The 17,627-nt window shown below is 46.4% G+C and overlaps 2 protein-coding genes across 3 annotated transcripts; both read left to right on the forward strand.

Annotated features, from left to right (window-relative positions):
- Positions 1-97: 97 nt before the first annotated feature.
- Positions 98-7,967, forward strand: KCTD13 (potassium channel tetramerization domain containing 13). The gene is made up of 7 exons (XM_081885156.1): positions 98-368; positions 2,110-2,377; positions 3,484-3,653; positions 4,095-4,184; positions 4,669-4,721; positions 4,854-5,049; positions 5,847-7,967. Exons 2-7 carry the CDS (start codon positions 2,116-2,118, stop codon positions 6,087-6,089), a joined length of 1,014 nt encoding a protein of 337 aa, XP_081741282.1. The 5' UTR covers positions 98-368; positions 2,110-2,115; the 3' UTR covers positions 6,090-7,967.
- Positions 7,968-10,732: 2,765 nt separating this feature from the next.
- Positions 10,733-16,293, forward strand: LOC309354563 (uncharacterized protein). Of its 2 annotated transcripts, XM_081884774.1 has the most exons (5): positions 10,733-11,208; positions 11,989-12,036; positions 13,326-14,165; positions 14,881-14,913; positions 15,917-16,293. In XM_081884774.1, the coding sequence occupies exons 1-5, from the start codon at positions 11,097-11,099 to the stop codon at positions 15,964-15,966; spliced, it is 1,083 nt and encodes a 360-aa protein (XP_081740900.1). In that variant the 5' UTR covers positions 10,733-11,096; the 3' UTR covers positions 15,967-16,293. The 2 variants fall into 2 exon arrangements, with proteins under 2 accessions (XP_081740900.1, XP_081740901.1); XM_081884775.1 differs by lacking the exon at positions 11,989-12,036.
- The last annotated feature ends 1,334 nt before the right edge of the window (positions 16,294-17,627 follow it).

A 17,627-nucleotide genomic window follows, 5' to 3' on the forward strand; every position in this document is an offset into this window, starting at 1 on the left:
CTCAGTGCGGCTCACGGTTGCTTGTATGCGCACGCGCACGCTCAGCGCCGTCCTTGCTTCCTCGAGCATTCAGCATCAACGGCTCGCCTTCTGGCGCAGGCGCACTTCCGCTCCTCCGCCCCTGGGAGGGAAGCACCGTCCCGGCCTCTGTGTCTTGCTCAATGCGAGCGGGTACCCGGATGTAGAGGCTAACTGCCTGGCGAAGCGACCAGAGTTGCGAGCGAGGGCTCCGAAGTGCATGCGCAGTCGCTGTCCCTGCGCCCCCTTGCTCCCGGGCTTAGGCGTCTTGGCCGGCCGTTGGGCCCTGAGTCCGGGCGGGGCTGAAGGGGAGGCGCCTGGGCTGAGCCCACCCCGCTCTCCCTCGGGAGGTGAGTGGCTGGGGGCGGCGGAAGGGCCGGGGGTTGCAGGCCTCCGGGGACACAGGGGGACTGAAGGGAAAAGGCCCAAACGGAGACGAGCCAGGGTTGGGAAGAGGCCCGTCCAGCGCCTCTTCATTGGCTTCGTCTGCTCAGGCCCTGAAGGCCCCGCAGAACAGCAAAATGGAAGCAGCCCAGGCAGCAATAAATGGGAAGGCAGGTTGCGGGTGGGCTGGCAGGAAGATCGCCGGCAAATCGGTGCTGAGGAGCTGAAGGTGGCTGGGGTAGGGCGGGCAGGAGGCGGAAAGAAGAGCCCGAGGGGCAAAAAGAGGAGTGCAAAACACGGGACACTCTCTTGTTGTTTCCTACTGACGTGACTCACAGGACACGGAGCTGGTTTGGTTTATTGTTGTTTAGTCGTTTAGTCTAAACGTGTCCGACTCTTCGTGACCCCATGGACCAGAGCAGGCCAGGCACTCCTGTCTTCCACTGCCTCCAGCAGTTTGGTCAGAGGTTTGGTTTATATATTTTCATTTACAAACCAGCACCCTGCCCTTCTAATGCCCATGCACCTTTTAGGGTGGCTAACAACTAGAACCACAACAAAATACAATAAATCTCCACAACCCCCCCCCAAAAATAACAAAACAAGCATTAGATAAATAATTATTCATCTGATAAAGTAAGTGCCTGCCTAAACAGGAAGGTTTTTGCTCTATGGTGAAATGCTCTAAGAGAGGGGTAGGTACAGACAAAGATGAGTCTTCCCTTGATTTCCACCAACTGAGCCTCAACTGTAATGAAGCCGCAAATGATCTAGTTTCTTCCCAGAGAGTTGACAAGTAATGGGCAAGAATGGGATGGGAAGACAGTGTGTGGTGGTAGTGTGGGGAGAGGTATGAGTCAAACAGCAGCAAGACAGGTGGGTCTGAAACTGGCCTAAACGTTTTACAATATTGTGCAGAGCACCCTTCGCCAATCTGGCACCCTCCGTATGTTCTGGGCTACCACTCCCATTAGCCCCATCTAATGGGCTATTGATGTGAGTCAGTGGCCTGCAGTGACATTTTTCATAGGGAACAGTTAGATTCCTGCATTGCAGGGGATTGGACTAGATGGCCCTTGTGACCCTTTCCAACTCTATGATTCTAAGTTCTGTGAGTCCCTGCACATACCTTGCAACCAGTAGTGTGGGGATAACAATACTGGTCAGCCTTACAGGGTTGTTGCACTAATAATAATAATTTTATTATTTAAACTGCTCATCTGGCTGGGTTTCCCCAGCCACTCTGGGTAGCTTGCAGCATATATAAAAACATAGCAAACATATACTAGACTAGTCCAAGGAGTGGATGCCCCTGATGTAAGTTGTAGTCCAAAACATCTGCTGAGTATCTGATTGATGGAGGCTGCGCTCTGCTATGAAAGTTAGAAGTGTGTGCAAGGAGTGGGGGGTTGAGACAAGAGGTTCCACAGGCCCTACTCCAGAGCTTTCCAAACTTTTCAAGTTGATGACACGTTTTTTAGACATGCATCGTTTCATGATACAGTAATTCAGTTTTACTAGCAAATTGGACGTTAAACCAACCCATTCCAGGGGAGCATTTGTGGGACATTCCTACACACTCCAGCTGACACGCTAACGTGTTGTGACACACAGTTTGGAAAACTCTGCCCTACTCCATCTAATCCAAGCCCCTTTGCAGGTAACGTGGTTTGGGAAGGCCTCCCTGCTCAATTTCTGTTTCTGCAGGTGGTTATGTCAGCTGAGGCCACGGCAGACCAGGTCCCACCCCTGGAGAATTGTGCCCCACTAGTCCCAATCCAGCAGCGACGGGATGGCGGCGGAGGGGTAGCCGGTGTGACCTTTGATCTCAAACCCCTTAACCCCAGCAGCAAGTATGTCAAGCTGAACGTGGGAGGGTCACTGCATTACACCACAGTGCAAACCCTCACCAAGCAAGACACCATGCTGAAGGCTATGTTCAGTGGCAGGATGGAGGTGCTCACAGATAGTGAAGGTAAGTGTCCCGGCATCACACAGTCTGTTTCCCCACTCAACCCTTCTCCCAATCCAGGTTTCCTGCTCAGCTGAGATTATATGGTATAGTAAAATAAATAAACTTTAATACTTTTTGGACCAAAAGCCCCCAAAGCCGTGAACAGCACTACTGCATATTACAAAAGAAATCTATAGGAAAAGTGCAAAGCATTAGATCAGTCAAAGTGATTTTTAAAAATAGCATGAAAATTCAGTCAAGAATATAAATTATGTAATAGGAACTAATTACCAATAAGTGTGGCACTTTAGAGGTGACAGAAATCTGTCATTCTATATGGCTTCTTTGCAGACACAAAGAAATTGTCAGAACTACCTCACAACTGCTTCTGATAGGATGAACAGTGAACCCCAGGGGGGAAATTCAGGTTCATTTTTAAAAGATATGAGCAGCTTTCTAGTCAAAGAAGATAATTTGGTATCAAGGATCTGTTAAGATGCTTACATTTTTTTTGTACGTTTCCTCAAGGACCTATCTTAAATACCTCAAGGACCACCTCCTTCCATATGAACCTACCCAGACCCTGAGATCATTCTCTGAGGCCCTTCTTTGTGTGCCTCCTCCACAAGAGGTCTGCAGGGTGGCAACACGAGAGCAGGCCTTTTCTGCAGTGGCTCCCCACTTGTGAAATGCTCTCCCCAGGGAGGTTCGCCTGTCGCCTTCATTATACACTTTTAGGTGCCAGGCAGAAACGTTGCTTTTTACCAGGCCTTTGGTTGACTGACATTCAGTGCCCTTTTAATATGTGTTGGTGGGGTTATTGGGTTGTTACTGCTTTTACTTTGATTATGTATTCTGTGTTTCTATATCATGATTTTATCCCTGAGACCGGCTTGTATAGGGCAGTATACAAATTTAATAGAAAATAAAATAAAATATTGTAACTTCTTTAGCAAAATTATATACGAAGACAGCAACATTTGAATTTCCCTCTAAATGTTTTAAAGTGTTCTCCAGAACAGAGCTACTTTTAATTTTATGTGCAAGAGATCCTTCTCTCCTGGTCTCTGCTTCTGCCCCCCAAAGACCTTTTGTTCAGAGACTAAAATTCTGTTCTTCCTTTCCAGGCTGGATCTTGATTGACCGAAGTGGGCGCCATTTTGGAACCATCCTGAACTACTTGCGCGATGGCTCTGTCTCTCTCCCTGAATCCCAGCGGGAGCTGGAGGAAGTGCTATCTGAGGCCCGGTACTACTTGATCCAAGGCTTGGTTGAGGACTGTCAGCTTGCCCTGCAGGTGAGCTGGTCACCTGCTGAGCAGTTAGGAGGCAGGCAGACTCCTCTGAGCCTCAAGCAGTTTGAAGGAACTGGGGAGACGAAGAGGTGAGTTAGCAAGGCCCACTTGCCTTAGCCTGATTTGGACGACCTGCTACTTGGCCTCTCCCTCTCAGAACTGTCTCCCGCAGTGATTGTTCCATCTGGTGGTTGTAACCATCATGCAACATTATCTAAAAACTGATTCCACAATTTGCATATTTTTCTTCTTCCTCCCCATCCTTCCACCCTTATTTTGTTACATGTGTTAAATAAACTGTATGTAATTTGTTTTAATTTATAAATTTCCATGAGTGCACTGGTAAAAAGGAAGTACATAAGTGTGGTACGTTAGTAATATGTGGCATGTTCTAGGGCTTCTAATAAGGTTGTAATATATTTGTATGTATCTTTTTCTGCCTAGCAAAAGAGTGAGGCCTATGACCCCCTCTGCCATATCCCCATGGTGACCTCACCCAAGGAGGAGCAGCAGATCATCTCAAGCTGTTCCAAGGTAAAGAGGCTGTGAAGTCACATAAGGCTCAAGTCCAAGAAGATCATGTAGATATGCGCCATTTTATACTGCTTGACTTAGATGTCTTCTTGCTTGTTTAGGGCCAGTGGGGTGATACTCATGAGTGCAGATGGCATCTGCCCCCATTAGTGAAGTCCTAAGTTGCAAAGCTTCTTAGCCTTCTAGCTAAATCAAGCACTGCCTACAATAAGATGTAGGTTGGGACTCCAGGCTCGTGACCCATTCAAGTCATGAAGACTTGCCGTGTGACAGTTTAACACATGGAGATATTTTAGCACCTTCTACATTGTTGACACAGCATAAAATGGGTCTGATGTGAGCACACACATACCAGAAGTTAGAACATATATGAACATTTCATGAAATCACTGTAGCTCGTCCAATGGCAAAGGTGACAGCTTCTCTTATGCAGGTTAAGAAGATAGTTTCCACCATATTTATCCTTCTTTTCCTCCTTTCTTAGCCTGTGGTGAAATTGCTGCATAACCGAAGTAATAACAAGTATTCATATACAAGGTAAGATGCAACACACACACAACTGCTGGAATTGGACGTAACTTGGTATTGTTTCTTGACTCCCACCTCCTGGCTAATAGAGGTGTCTTAAGAGAGATCACAGCACCATTTCTCCCTTTCCCTCCCCTCCAGTAACTCCGATGACAACTTGCTGAAGAATATCGAACTGTTTGACAAGCTGGCTCTGCGGTTCAATGGCCGAGTACTCTTCATCAAAGATGTTCTTGGGGATGAAATCTGCTGCTGGTCGTTTTATGGGCAGGGCCGCAAGATTGCCGAAGTCTGCTGCACCTCCATTGTGTATGCCACTGAGAAGAAGCAGACCAAGGTAATATGCAGACCCCTGAGCTTCAGATACAAGCTTTCCCCTTCAGGATAAATTGTACCTGCTCTCCAATATGTCTGATCTTGCTGCTTCCCTCCCCCTCTCTGTGGTTTCTGCCTGAAAATGGCTACTGCCAACCAGCAAAGCAGAAACAAACAAGGAAGTAAGGAAGTTGGCTGTTTGGATAAGTGAATGTCCTTTATGTGCTGATAAGTGAATTTTTAGATAGCAAGCGTGTGGATCGCAGAACCTGTGTGTACTGCTTTTCAGGCAAACATCACATATTTTCTTTGAAAAAACAATATAAATTAATACTATATTATAAAGCAATAAAGAGAGAGCCACAGGGAAGAAAACTTTTTGAAAGCGAGGCCTCTCCTTCCTTCAGGGCATGGTGGTCCTTAGGTAGCCCTCTGGTGGCATTTGGGGGAGGGAGTGGAGGGAGTCGTCCCATACATGGGAGAACAGAACCTGAGAGAAAGAAGACGTTTTCCCCTAGGCCACTCAAGTGACTCTCTGGATAAAGTGCTACTTCAGGTCAACTCTCCCAGTTCCAGTTCTTCCCACCTAGCAAAACTGCAGCTCTGCTTACATTTTTATGCATCAAGGAGTTCAGAGCAGCTGTTGAGTTTTAGCCTTGCACTATGTGAGTTAAACTGGAAAAAAAACTGTAAAGCTCAAGTTCACCAAGCAAGAATTTGAACCCAGGATTCCATATTGAAACCAAACACTTGCACCACACTGTGGACAGAACTGGTGTTGCTCAGTATGCTCTTGTTTTGCTGCCCCCATGTGCACAGGTGGAGTTTCCAGAGGCACGGATCTTTGAGGAGACCCTGAACATCCTGATCTACGAGACGCCACGAGTGCCAGACAAGGCCCTCCTGGAGGCAACAGGTGGGGTGGCAGGTGGGGGTGGAGGCCCCCTCCGTGCAGGTGACGACGAAGATGGGCGGGAGCACCGTGTCCGGCGCATACATGTCCGTAGGCACATCATGCACGATGAACGTCCTCACGGCCACCAAGCTGTTTTCAAAGACTGATCCCCCCTCGCTCGCAATGTCCTCATTACTCCATCCATTTAGTGCCAAAGGAGGACCTGTTTTCTCCTTTTGATCTTTCACCTCAAGGTCTTCTCATTGATGTTTGCATCCTTTTCTAACCTCTCTCTCTCTCTCTGGGCTGCTTTTCTGCCCTCTTGCTATCCCTTGACTTTATTAAGCCCTCCTTTTTATTGTGACAATTGACCTCTTGGTCTGCCCCTTCATTTTACTGGCATGCTCTTTCCAGCTGTTAATTTCCCCTAATGCTTCAGTCTTAAACACCCAACTTCCCACTCCCCTCATCACCCCACCTATCTCATAATCTGCAAGACACCACTGAAACCTGGTTTGTGCTCCTTTATTCAAAACCTCTTGACCCTGAACCTTTCCAACCTGAGACCGACTGACTCTTAACTGTCCTCTAAACTTAGGATCCATGGAACAACAACATTATAACTGAGAGAGCTATATGTGAGCAAAGCATATGAATCAGGGGAGCCTTACATTCCATCTCAGCTTAATACTGGGCCTCTGGTGACTTCCATTTTGTAACACTGTTATTGGCCTCTTTCAAAGGTCACAGACGAGGTGCTACCTAGACAGGGGTGTGTCAGTTCTTACATAATTACCAATTTTGATCTCTCCATTCTGGAGTCTTCTGCCCTTCGCTTTATGGTACATAGTTGTTTTTTTATTGGTCAACCCCCAACCCACCCTTGGTTTCTGTTCGCCTACTTTTAACTTCTCTGCTGAAGACAACTGCCTGGAGTTAAGAGAATGCATAAATTGTTCAGACAAAAACTGGCTACACTCCATTTAAATTCTTTGATAATGGCATTGACATAACTGGGATTATACAACATATTTATTAGTGTCTTTTTTCTGAAATAATTTCCACTACATTTAGCCTCCTGTGAGCAAAGAAGATTAAATCCAGTGTTAATCAGCCACTTAAAAAATTCATGCATACAAACTTGGCTCCTTTAACCTTTGCATTAGAGCAGGAGGTAACAGTCGTGAAATTGGTTTGTATTACTTATTGTCCTTCTGGGAAAGATGTCAGTCAGATAACAGCTGCTATTTTAAATTTTTTTGTCTGGGTCAAAAACACAGTTTGACTGTCTCCTTAAGTGTTGTGTGACCTGGACCCTGATTCCATCCAAACTATTCTGTCCCACTTACCGGTACGACTTCTATCAAAATATGTTAGATGCTTCAATCCCACACTTCATAGGCATCTACACACCATTACAAAACAGCGGAACATGGTCAAGTGACTCTCTTCAGACATAGATCTGTGTAGGTACAGAAGTCTTACCTCTTCCTGCAGAGTTTGAGCACTTGCACTCTGCCCCTGGAATGCCTTCACCCCCTTGTTTTCCATAAGGTGGGGCGGAGGGGGAATCAGGGGTCCTCCAGAATACATTGGCTTGCCAACTCCCATCAGCCCCAGCCAGCATAGCCAGTGATCAGGTTTGATGGAAGTTTTAGTCCATCCATAACTGGAGGGCCACCATTTCCCCATCCTGCCACAGGGATGCCGCTTCATACAAACTTCAGCAAAGTGTAATATGGGACATTTCAACAGCCCTTTCAGTCAACTGTCTCATGGAACAGGGTTTGGATATTAATGGTGGTGGATGGAGAGGGAGGGTGAAATTGCATTCTGTAAATGCAATCTGGTGCAGGTAACTTTACTGGAGAGAAGGTATTATTTTCCTCCATTCTTCTTTTCCCATCTCTATATCCTCCCCTCCCTGGAGGAGGTAACTTTCTTGAATTAATTATTGTAATTTTTTGTATTTGCATAATTTATTTTAAAAATGTTTTTTTTCTATTAAATTATTGTAATAAAGGTACCTGCTTAAAAATGGAGAAGTTTCCTGGTGTGTGTGTGTGTTTTAACTGAATAAGGATCTGTATCTCCAGGGCTTTTCCATGCCTAGACAGGCACATTTCCCAAAGAATATTAGTGACCTTAGTGAGCTGGATCATCCTTTTTTCTAAGCCAAGGGGTTGTGTTTATTGGACAATTACAATTGTTAAAGAGGAAGGAGTTTTGGGCATAGTTGGCAGCACATGTGTGAAATCTTACCTTGTTAACACTTGGGCAGCTTCCCTGTTCATCTGCTGCCTGTGGCGTGTTCCAGTAGTGGAAGAAAATAAGGTGAGCTTCCTTCTGGATTTTTAGGAACCTAAAATTTAAGGTGGCATGCAAGTTTTCTCGAATTCTCCCCTTCTGGATTGTAGCAATGGAGAGCATTTCAGCAGTCTGGTGGATGCCTTGGATTTTGTGAAGAGAGATGCTTATGGGGAAGGGGATCTGTATGTTGAGTGCCTCAGGCCAGAGGAAATGGAAGATCTACTGACATTATCCAGACTGCTGGTATTTAATTGGAGAACATTATAGTATGCCTTTCTATAATAGTATGCCTTGATGCATACTAGTTGATGGCAGCTGCTGCTGTAACTGGGGCCTTGGGGAAGAAGCAGAAGGGCTGGGCAGGCTTGAGGGGCTACAATGCAGTGGCTGGATGAGTGTTTTAATTTTAAGAAACCATATTTTGGGAACTTGGTATTCCTGCTTCCATATCTTGGTAGTTTCCTATCTCATCTCGTACGCAGGGAAGAAGAGTCAGGCAGAGGTACATTGCTAGTATAGATTCCCATACTAGGATTAAATAAAGGCTTTGGCCCATTCAGAGCAGAACCCACTGTTTACAATGTATTTCAATCTAATAGGCAGCTGAGCCTTACACTAGTTTCTGCATTTTAACTCTGCATCCTCCTGTGCAAGAACATCTTATGTAGCTTCCTTCCATGTGTGGTTGATTCTTCCAAATATAAGCAGCTATGATACAAAAACTTAATCCTCAACAATGATCTACACCTTTCAAGTTGTCAAGGGTTAAAGTAGCAAAACCATATTGGCCTTGAGGGAATGAAGTTAACAAACCTGATTACTATGCTGAAAATTACGTCTTCTCTCCGCTGCAATTAGGCTGTGCTTAACTTTGTTAATAGCAATTGCCCAACAGTATAAAAAACTGAAACAAATTTACAAAATGACCCAATGCCTACCCTACTAGTGCTGCACAGTATCTGCAGTTTTTTTTGTATTACTATATTATTTAAACATGAAATACCTAGTGTTGCAGTTAAGTGATGATAAACTTTTAACCCTTATATGTACACTGTAGTTTGCAATCAATCTGCAAAGAATCTCTACATATTTTTCTATATAAAAGCAAGCCCCACTGAGCTCTATGTGAGTCACCACTAAGTATATTATTTATGATGGCATTTAAAGTATTTTTACCCTACCCTTCAGCCGACCAAGCCACCCAAAGCAGTTTACAGTAATGAGTAATATGGTCCCCTCCTTTACAATCTAAAACACCTGGCAAAAGGAAACGAGATTGGTAGGTGGGGAGCATTAGGGCTGCGATCCTGACCTGGGAGTAAGCGCCACTGAATTTAATGGCGTTTACTTCTGAGCAGACATGGCAGGGTTTGCAGCTTTAGTTGCGAAATCCTTACAGCTGCGGGGCCGAAGCAAGAGTCCTGTGGCTGCTACTCACTTTGCTTTATGGATGGGGCCAGGTAGGTCTCACCCTTTCCATAATGTTCTTCGAGGGCGGCACGGGGAGCAGCCTATATATGAGAAAATACATAAAATTATATGGCGGTGGGGTGGGAAAGCACACGGTGCTTTTAAGCTCCACAAGAAAAACGCAACCAACCCAATTGTACGAAAGAAAATGGGCGGGTCAAGGAGTGGAGAAGCAAAGCAAAGAAGAGAGCGGGGGAAGCAACTCCCTCTAGTCACGTGATAGACGAAGCGATCACATGACAGAGGGCAGGTCACGCGGCACGGTTACCTCCCCGGAAGCTACGGCACTTTGAGGATCAGGTGACCAGAGGAGGCCAAAGGGGGAAACCGGTCACGTGGCGGGGGCTGGCTGGGTGAATGTGCCGGGCGGGCTTGGCTGAATCGCCTGGGCCTGAGGAAGGTGAAGGGAGGAGAGCGGGGCTGGAGCGCAGGGGGGCCGCCTTGTAGTTGGGGGGCAGCCGGCCAGAGGCAAAGCGGGCAGCCGGGGCTTGGGGCGGAAGCGACGGGGCTCCTTGAGTCAGGGCCTTCCCGGGGAGGTTCTTTTTTTTTAATTTAAAAAAAGGAAAAAGGATCCCCCTTCAGGCGGAGGGTTCCTGGCTGTGATTTTGAGAGCGTCGGGCTGGGCCTAGAGTTATCTGAGCTCCGACGAAACAAGTGCCCCAATTGACGGAACTGGGAAAGGGAGGCCGAGAAGGTTGGAAAAGGCTACGGAGGAAGTTTGCGACCCCCAAAAGCGGGGGCGGTAGATCTGGGCTGGTGGAGTTTTTTTTAAAAAAGAAGAAGAAGCAGCAAAGACTACCGGGCAGCAAAGCTGTTAGCAAAGGTTGCGGGGTGGGTGGGAGTCGCCTCGAGTGTGGGGGTGTAAGCAAGGGAAAAAGCTTTTTTTGCTGCTCGTTAAGGAAGAAAGCTTCTGTTACGGTTGTAGGGAGGTGCCGCGTTTGGGGCTGGATCCTTGGGTTGGTTGGTTTTTCAGCCGAGAAGCGCTAACTGGGGTGGGTGGGGTACCGTAGGGCAGACGGACAGCTAAAACAGGTGTTTGTATACAGCGTAGGGTGTTGAAGCCTAAGCTGCAGAGGTGGAAAGGAGTGTAGGTACAAATAGAAGTAGTTTCCTTTGGTCCTTTAAGCTGCTGTAGCATTTCAGAAGTTGGGGAGCTCTGCGGGGTATCTGGCAACTTTCTCTTCCACTGAGGTAACTTTTGCCTCAGGAACAGGCTACTAATTTGCAGTGCAGGGAAACAGAGGAAGAATAGAGTCCCTGGGCACGCTGTGGTGTTTTGCTTGAAAAGGAGGCTGAGAGCAAGACTGTAGTCAGGACTCTGGGGTTTAGGAATACCTTCCACATCCTCGAAGCTCTATTGCTGTTGAGATCTGCATCACACACAGTCAGAGGCCATGCAGAAGGAGGAGCTGGGAATGGATGAAAATCGCAACCCAGAGGAGGAGCTGCGTCTCCTCGGTGGAAAGAAGGAAAAATGCCACAACCTCAGCAACCGCATCCGGACAGGTAACTTAAACTGCATCCAGTATTTTATCTTCTTCTAAGTCACTTCTGGTCCTCCAGAAAATGTTGGACTCCAGCTCCCATGAGCACTAAGTCAGCATGACCATTGGTCAGGGATGATGGAAGTTGTAGTCCAGCAACATCTGGAGAGCCACAAGTACCCCAACCCTTCACCATCGCCAACTCAAGACTGGCTACTAAAAACCCAGCTTCTTGCGCACCCAGAGCTTTGGTGTTGGTGCTTAGCATTTTGAAACATTTCCTTGTTTCCAACGACCTCAGCAGATCCTTGCCCTTATCAATCCATTCACACACACCCCAAACTCCTTGCATACATCTGTTATCCATTTAATCCTAAACTGAACTCCTGGGACAAGCAAGCTTTTTTCACCACTAGAGTGCATCCTTCTTTCAATTTCCTTTACCTCAGCCCTATAGTGTCTATCTGATTTGTGGAGCTGTGAACCCCCATCCCCCAAGCTAAGTTTCCTGCTCCCCCCCCCAAAAAAAGATTCAGACAGCCCATGTTGGGAATCCTACCCTAAACCATCAGCTGCTGCATCTCCACAGAGTCATGCAGACTTGCCCCTTACCTGGTAAATCTCAACTTACTGGATCGCACTCCCCAGAGTTTGTTTCCTTTTCCTTACTGGGGCGGGTCCTATTTGGCTATTAATTCAGTGGCTCTGGTTTGATTAACTGCCTTTTGCAGCATGCATCTAAGTTCTAGCTGTCCTTAATGCATCTAAATGTTGAAAATAAAACCTTCTTTCTGTCACGCAGGGGGTGGAGCAGAGCTGGGCTACAGGCCAAGCCAGGTCTCCAGAGAAGGTGTGTTGTACTGAACTGGGATTGGCCTTTCCCCTTTTCCTTTCTGTCATGCTTTTTCTGCATGTTTTTCTGTTCCAGAGGTGGCTGCACCTCAGTGCTGGGTGAGGTACATTCATCCTGAGAACCTAGAGCCCTGAATGCCCACCCTCTATGCTCCCCATCTTCTCTTCCCTGTTGAAAAGATGTGGAGAAGTGATTATCTGCCACCCTGCTTCTTTACTAGATACCCATGTGGAAAAAGTAGCATGTTCTTCATATCCCTTTCCTCCTCCTGTTACACTCCTGGGGTATACTTAGGAGAGGAATGAAGGCCTACAGATGGGAAAACGAGGACTCTTTAATTCTCTGGGCAGCAAGGCCAGAGCTCACTGGCTTACAGGAAGGGATCCTAGAATTATTGGGAAAGGGTTTGAGGAACCTGAAATTGGTTAGGGCTTGAGAGAAGGGATCTCATAGGTTTGAGTTCTTCAGCATGAACACCTCTGGTTCCATTCCCCCCCTTTGCTAATCACAATGTAGAGAAGCTTGGAAACCTGAAGACAGCATGTTTTGAATGCTAAATAACCAGAAAAGCGGGGAGTGGGCTAAACCAACCTCCGAAGTGGCATTTTCATATGATCTCCTGATGTTGCTGAACTACAACTTCCGTCAGCCCCTCTCAGTATGGCCATAAAGATGCAAAATGTGGTTCAGCAGTTTCTGGAGGGCAAAGGGTTCCTTGTACTTGTCTTAGAGTTTATAATTCATTAATAAATATCAGAAGAGGAATCCCCCCCCCCCATTTTATTGACTAAAGATCACTGTTTTGGAATTGACGGAGTTAGCAGCACGGAGAGGGGTTTTGAAATCACTTAAGTGATGTGAAGATTTTAGCCACCTGCACACCCCAGATAAACGACCTCAAGGGTATTTTAACCCCATGGGCTATCTGCCTTATCTATGACCTGTTGACCCCAAACTCAGAGAGGTGAATGTGTCTGCATTCCAGATAAATGAAAACCAGAAATATGTTCAAATATTTAGATATCATCTTTAAGCACCTTTTAATCCCCCAACTTTCTTACCCAAACACTAACTGAGCAGTCTGGTATTTTGGGAGGGTTGGAATGAACTGTGCTGAGGCACCATTTTTGTTGATGGTGTACTTGACAAGAGTTAACATAAGCTCCCTACCTGCCGAAATAAAAAATGGGGTTGCTGCTCTGAGGTGCTTACATTCTAGGTTTGAGAGGGTGACAAAGGGATGTGAGACAGGCATGGTCTTCACCCTTCCTCTTCTTCCTCTTCAGGTGCCTGGGAGTCCAACGGGTATACTGCTCCCTCTGAGATAGCTGACGAACCCAGTGTTCCCCTGAGCCCTTCCAACAGCCTCAACATCCGCAATCTCCAGTTGTCTGAGCGGGACCCTCCTGTTGCCCACCATCCCCACCGCTACCCTCATCGCTTTTACCATGCCCGCCCCTTCCATGCTACAGCATACCGCAAGACCTACCGAGGCAGCCCCTCAGACCGCAAGGAATGGGGACCTAGCACAAACGGCCATCACTGTGCTCCTGAGAGCATCTCCAACGGGCGGTGGCAGCACCGGCGCCGCGGCTATTCCGACCCACCCTCCCCGTCGTCGTCTCCCGAATCCGAACGAGGCAGCACCATCAAAGCCAGCGAGAAGCCTGCCGCCACATCTAGTGCCGCCAACACAGCCAACGAGGATTCTGGGAAGGAAACATGGTCGCTCTTCCGGCCACTTCCCGCTTTCCCTGTCGATAGCAGCAGTGCCCGGATCATCCCCAAGATCTCTTATGCCAGCAAGCTGAAAGAGAACCTGGATCAACCGGGGAAAGCCTGCCATGTTCCTGCCTCAGCCGTCCGCACCACCAATAGCCTCCCCAACTGTGTCTTGGCGCCACCCCCAAGTAGCCCCCCGCCATCTGACAGCAGTCGGCGACAGCACCTGGGAGCCATCTTTCAGAATGAGTGGGGCCTCTCCTTTATCAACGAGCCGGGGGCTGGGCATGGAGGGGGTGGCGGGACGGCACCAGACGTGGATGAACGAGATGCAGATGCTGGAGCGTCCTGGGAGAAAATGGAAGTTAGCGACTGGCAGGCTGCAAAAAATTACCATCTGGACGGTAAGGTGCTGGAAGGAGCCCAGTCATTGGGCATGAGGGAAAGGGAGGAGAACCAATGCATATGTGTTGAGGCTTGGGAGCTGTTCCATAGGTAGCTGAACATAGTCAAGAGAGAAAGGATGGAAGACACAAGGAAATGCTTCACTTGGAAAGCTAGGGATGTTTGTGGAGATGGTGAGTGAAGGGGCAGTCACACAGCACAAAGAACGTTTGCAGTTCATGAAAGTAGAGAGGTGTTGGGTAGTATTGGCTGTCAGAAGAAATAAAGGACAATCTCTTCACTACTCTGAGGTTGATTTCTGCTATAGTTTACATTTGCTCCACAGACTAGGGCATGAATTACTTTGGGTAGAAGATGATCAAATAGCCTATCCCTACCTTTTCTGATTACTTTGTCAGCTATTGTTTTTAGAAGGCTAAAGAGGTAGTTATAGATGGATATCATTTAGCTCCCTCATAATTTTAAACATTGCTCCAGAGAGCACAGATTCCCACATCCAGTTTTATGTAGCTTGGGAAAAGGTTTGGATGGGCATGTGACCTTCAGTGCACTGAGACCCCAACTTTTCTCAGTGTGGCTGAACTTTCGGGGCATTGTCTTGAGAAGTGAGCAGCTTCAGCTGTGCTGGAGGGTCTTAGGCACTGGGGCTTATTTACAAACAGTGCTTGGCTTCTTCTAATTTCCCTTTTCCCTCCCCCCCCCCTTCTAATACAGAGTGGAGACATATATGGGAGCTACACAGTCAAGGTAAGCAAATGGAGGTGCCTGGGCCTAAATCAGTGGCTTCATAAATATGACCTTTAGGGCTCAACAGTGGGCTGGATAGCTTCATGTTAAAGGGGGTATGAAGATCTGCAGTAATGTACAACAATGTGAAGTGGAAGGGAGCAGAGTCCTAGGACAGGGATGTGACTCTAAGAATTGTGGGTGTGTAATTCATACTTTCCAATCCTTGCCATATATTCAGTTGCGCCTCCCTCTCTACTGTACCACACATGCAAAAAACAAACAAAAACCCACAAATTTAATCTGACCACTCGTATTTTGAAAAAATCCAGCCTTTTGTGAGGATTGCTTTCAGATGCCGAGGGGCACTGATTCTACATTTTAATACTGTGTCTTTTCGTGGTTTGCTTTTTAATGTTGTGCCCTAGATGTGTTTGATAGCTTTGTGCTCCATAGCTTAGAAGCCCTAACTGCTGGCTTTTGATCATCTAACACAAGTTTAAAATTACACTTTGAAAATGCTTCTGACCCCACATCATTTGCCTGGAGAACTTGAGTCGGTGACACTGAAGACAAGTGCCACTGCCAGCCTGGACCCATGAGCCAGGCAGCCAGGCAGGTTTTCTATTCATGTAGTAGCAGGCAGGAGCAGGTAGATGCTATCTGAAAAACTGGGGTGATTGGTTCTTTGCAGTATGGAGAAGTGAATAAACTGGGCCTTATGAAGTTGTGTGGTGGGAGATAGGAAAGAGAAGTACAGCTGCTGAAATCCACAACTATCTGATGTTGGATGTGGAGCTGCCTTAAACAATTCAACCAAATCACAAAAGAGCTGCATATGTGGGAGCAGATTAATGAAGGGTCTGTTCTGTGGCCAGCCATTGAGGATAGCGGGGGGAAGAGTGGGACTTCGGGCAGGGGTGTGTGTGTGTGTGTGTGTGTGTGTATATACACACATTATCCATGGAACATCTCCCTGCAAGGCATTGTTCCTGTTGCCATCACTTTTTCTTTTTCCATCTAGATCCTAGCAGAGTGACGGTCTACACAGACACCTTTGATGGGAAGGGTTAACTTCAATAATTCCCAGGGGAAGCACCGCTAAGACATGAGGGGGGGGCACATGGGGAGAGGCAAGATGCCCACCCCACCCCCCTTGAAGACTGGAGAAGCCCAAGCATCTTGAAAGGCGAAGCTCTGCCACCTGCCTACCTCCCTCCCTTTGCTGTTATAGCTCAAATTGTCTCAGTGGGGGTAACGCCTCACCTCTCTTTTTCTCTCTTGCTCTCTCTCTCTCTCTCTTTCTGATTTAATGCTCTGGTTTTTAATTTCTTCACATGGTTTTTAATTTCTCTGGATTCCCCTGAAAATAAAGGCAAAAAAAGAATTTATTTAAATTCACTTCTCTTGCCTTGTCAGTGTCTCATTATTCATCGCTACACAGGTGTGTTATCCGCATGGGGTAGGTAGTGATGTGGCTCAAGGCTCTGAAAATGGTTTGGGAGGGAAATTATTTTAAGGGATAGAGATGGAAAAACGTGAAAAACATGATTTTTGAAAGCACAAAGGAGAAGCTTTGGGAAGTTTACCACAAGGAACTATTAATGTAGGGCAAAGAAATAGTTTTATTTGTTTATCCACTGAAGAATTTATAAGCTGCATTCTCATAAGTATTGACAAGGTGGTATGCAACATACAAGATAAAACCACCAAAGGCATCATTAAAAACATCAGTAAATACTAGTTACCACAAAGGAAAGAAATGTGAAGGCCTGTCTATAAACAGTTTTCAGAAGATGTCTTAAAGAAGGCAGGGGTGATTTCTACTGAAATTATGTGACTTGATCAACTTGATTTAATAGAAATAAAATATTTGCTCAGTGTGTCTTCTGCCAGCATAGTGACGAGATTATGCTAAGCATAACTTTACTTCTAGGTATCTTTTAGATGTACAGTGCTAGTTTACCTAAATGCTAATTAATGGTTCGGTACTCTTTATTTCTATTCTCATGTGCTGAGCTTCTAAGCTGGTTGCCACTGTAAAAAAGCTCCTCACTTTTAAAAATAAGATTGCCATCTTAAAAGCCAGTGAACTGATGCGGCCAATTTACTGAAGAGTAAAGCCTACAGAGCACAATGGGGATTCTCAGTAAAGATGCTTAGTTGCAGTGGTAATGAGGAAGTGTGTGAAATAAATCCCCACCACAATTTATCATGAAAGCCAAAGGAAGGAGCCATCTGCGTCGTGTTGGGTAAGAGTGCAGTGTTGATAGCCTTCATAGGGGCAAAACATTTTCTTAGCCCAGCTGTTTTGTAGAAAAATACAGAAAGCTATGAGCCCAATCTCCCCCTGCCCCCTGAAATGGTATTAAAATCAATGGGATGGGTCCATGTAAACATTGCACGGTCTGAATTGCTTGCTTATTTGAACCTGAGCCTCCTTTTATACAAACCTGAGCCTGGGTTGCTTTGCAGTTACTCTTTTCTGGGCTTAAAAACACAAGTAGACAAGTAACAAAAAATGAGCCATATAACTTACTGTTCCTGACCTGCACTGGGGGAGGGGGAGGAGAAAATGCGCTCTTTGTTGGTTTGCCTCTTTTAAAAGGTGAATATTTCATAAGAGTTGACCTAAATGTAGCTAAAACCGTTTTTGACGATACAATATATTAATGATCTATAAATAAGTACTCTTTGCCCTCGACCAAAATGGCTCTCAAAGCTTCCAGTAGTTG

This window comes from Podarcis melisellensis (genome assembly GCF_964234715.1).
Source record: "Podarcis melisellensis genome assembly, chromosome: 13".
In the NCBI taxonomy this organism is placed as follows: Eukaryota; Metazoa; Chordata; class Lepidosauria; order Squamata; family Lacertidae; genus Podarcis; species Podarcis melisellensis.

What these genes read in the sequence shown, in the direction of transcription:
- KCTD13 (XM_081885156.1), top strand. Translation starts at nt 2,116, where the DNA reads ATGTCAGCTGAGGCCACGGCAGACCAGGTCCCACCCCTGGAGAATTGT. An exon ending in GGTGCTCACAGATAGTGAAG is followed by an intron (nt 2,378 to 3,483) that starts GTAAGTGTCCCG and finishes CTTCCTTTCCAG; the next exon opens with GCTGGATCTTGATTGACCGA. An exon ending in CTGAGAAGAAGCAGACCAAG is followed by an intron (nt 5,050 to 5,846) that starts GTAATATGCAGA and finishes CCATGTGCACAG; the next exon opens with GTGGAGTTTCCAGAGGCACG.
- LOC309354563 (XM_081884774.1), top strand. Translation starts at nt 11,097, where the DNA reads ATGCAGAAGGAGGAGCTGGGAATGGATGAAAATCGCAACCCAGAGGAG. An exon ending in CAGCAACCGCATCCGGACAG is followed by an intron (nt 11,209 to 11,988) that starts GTAACTTAAACT and finishes TCTGTCACGCAG; the next exon opens with GGGGTGGAGCAGAGCTGGGC. An exon ending in AAGCCAGGTCTCCAGAGAAG is followed by an intron (nt 12,037 to 13,325) that starts GTGTGTTGTACT and finishes CTTCCTCTTCAG; the next exon opens with GTGCCTGGGAGTCCAACGGG.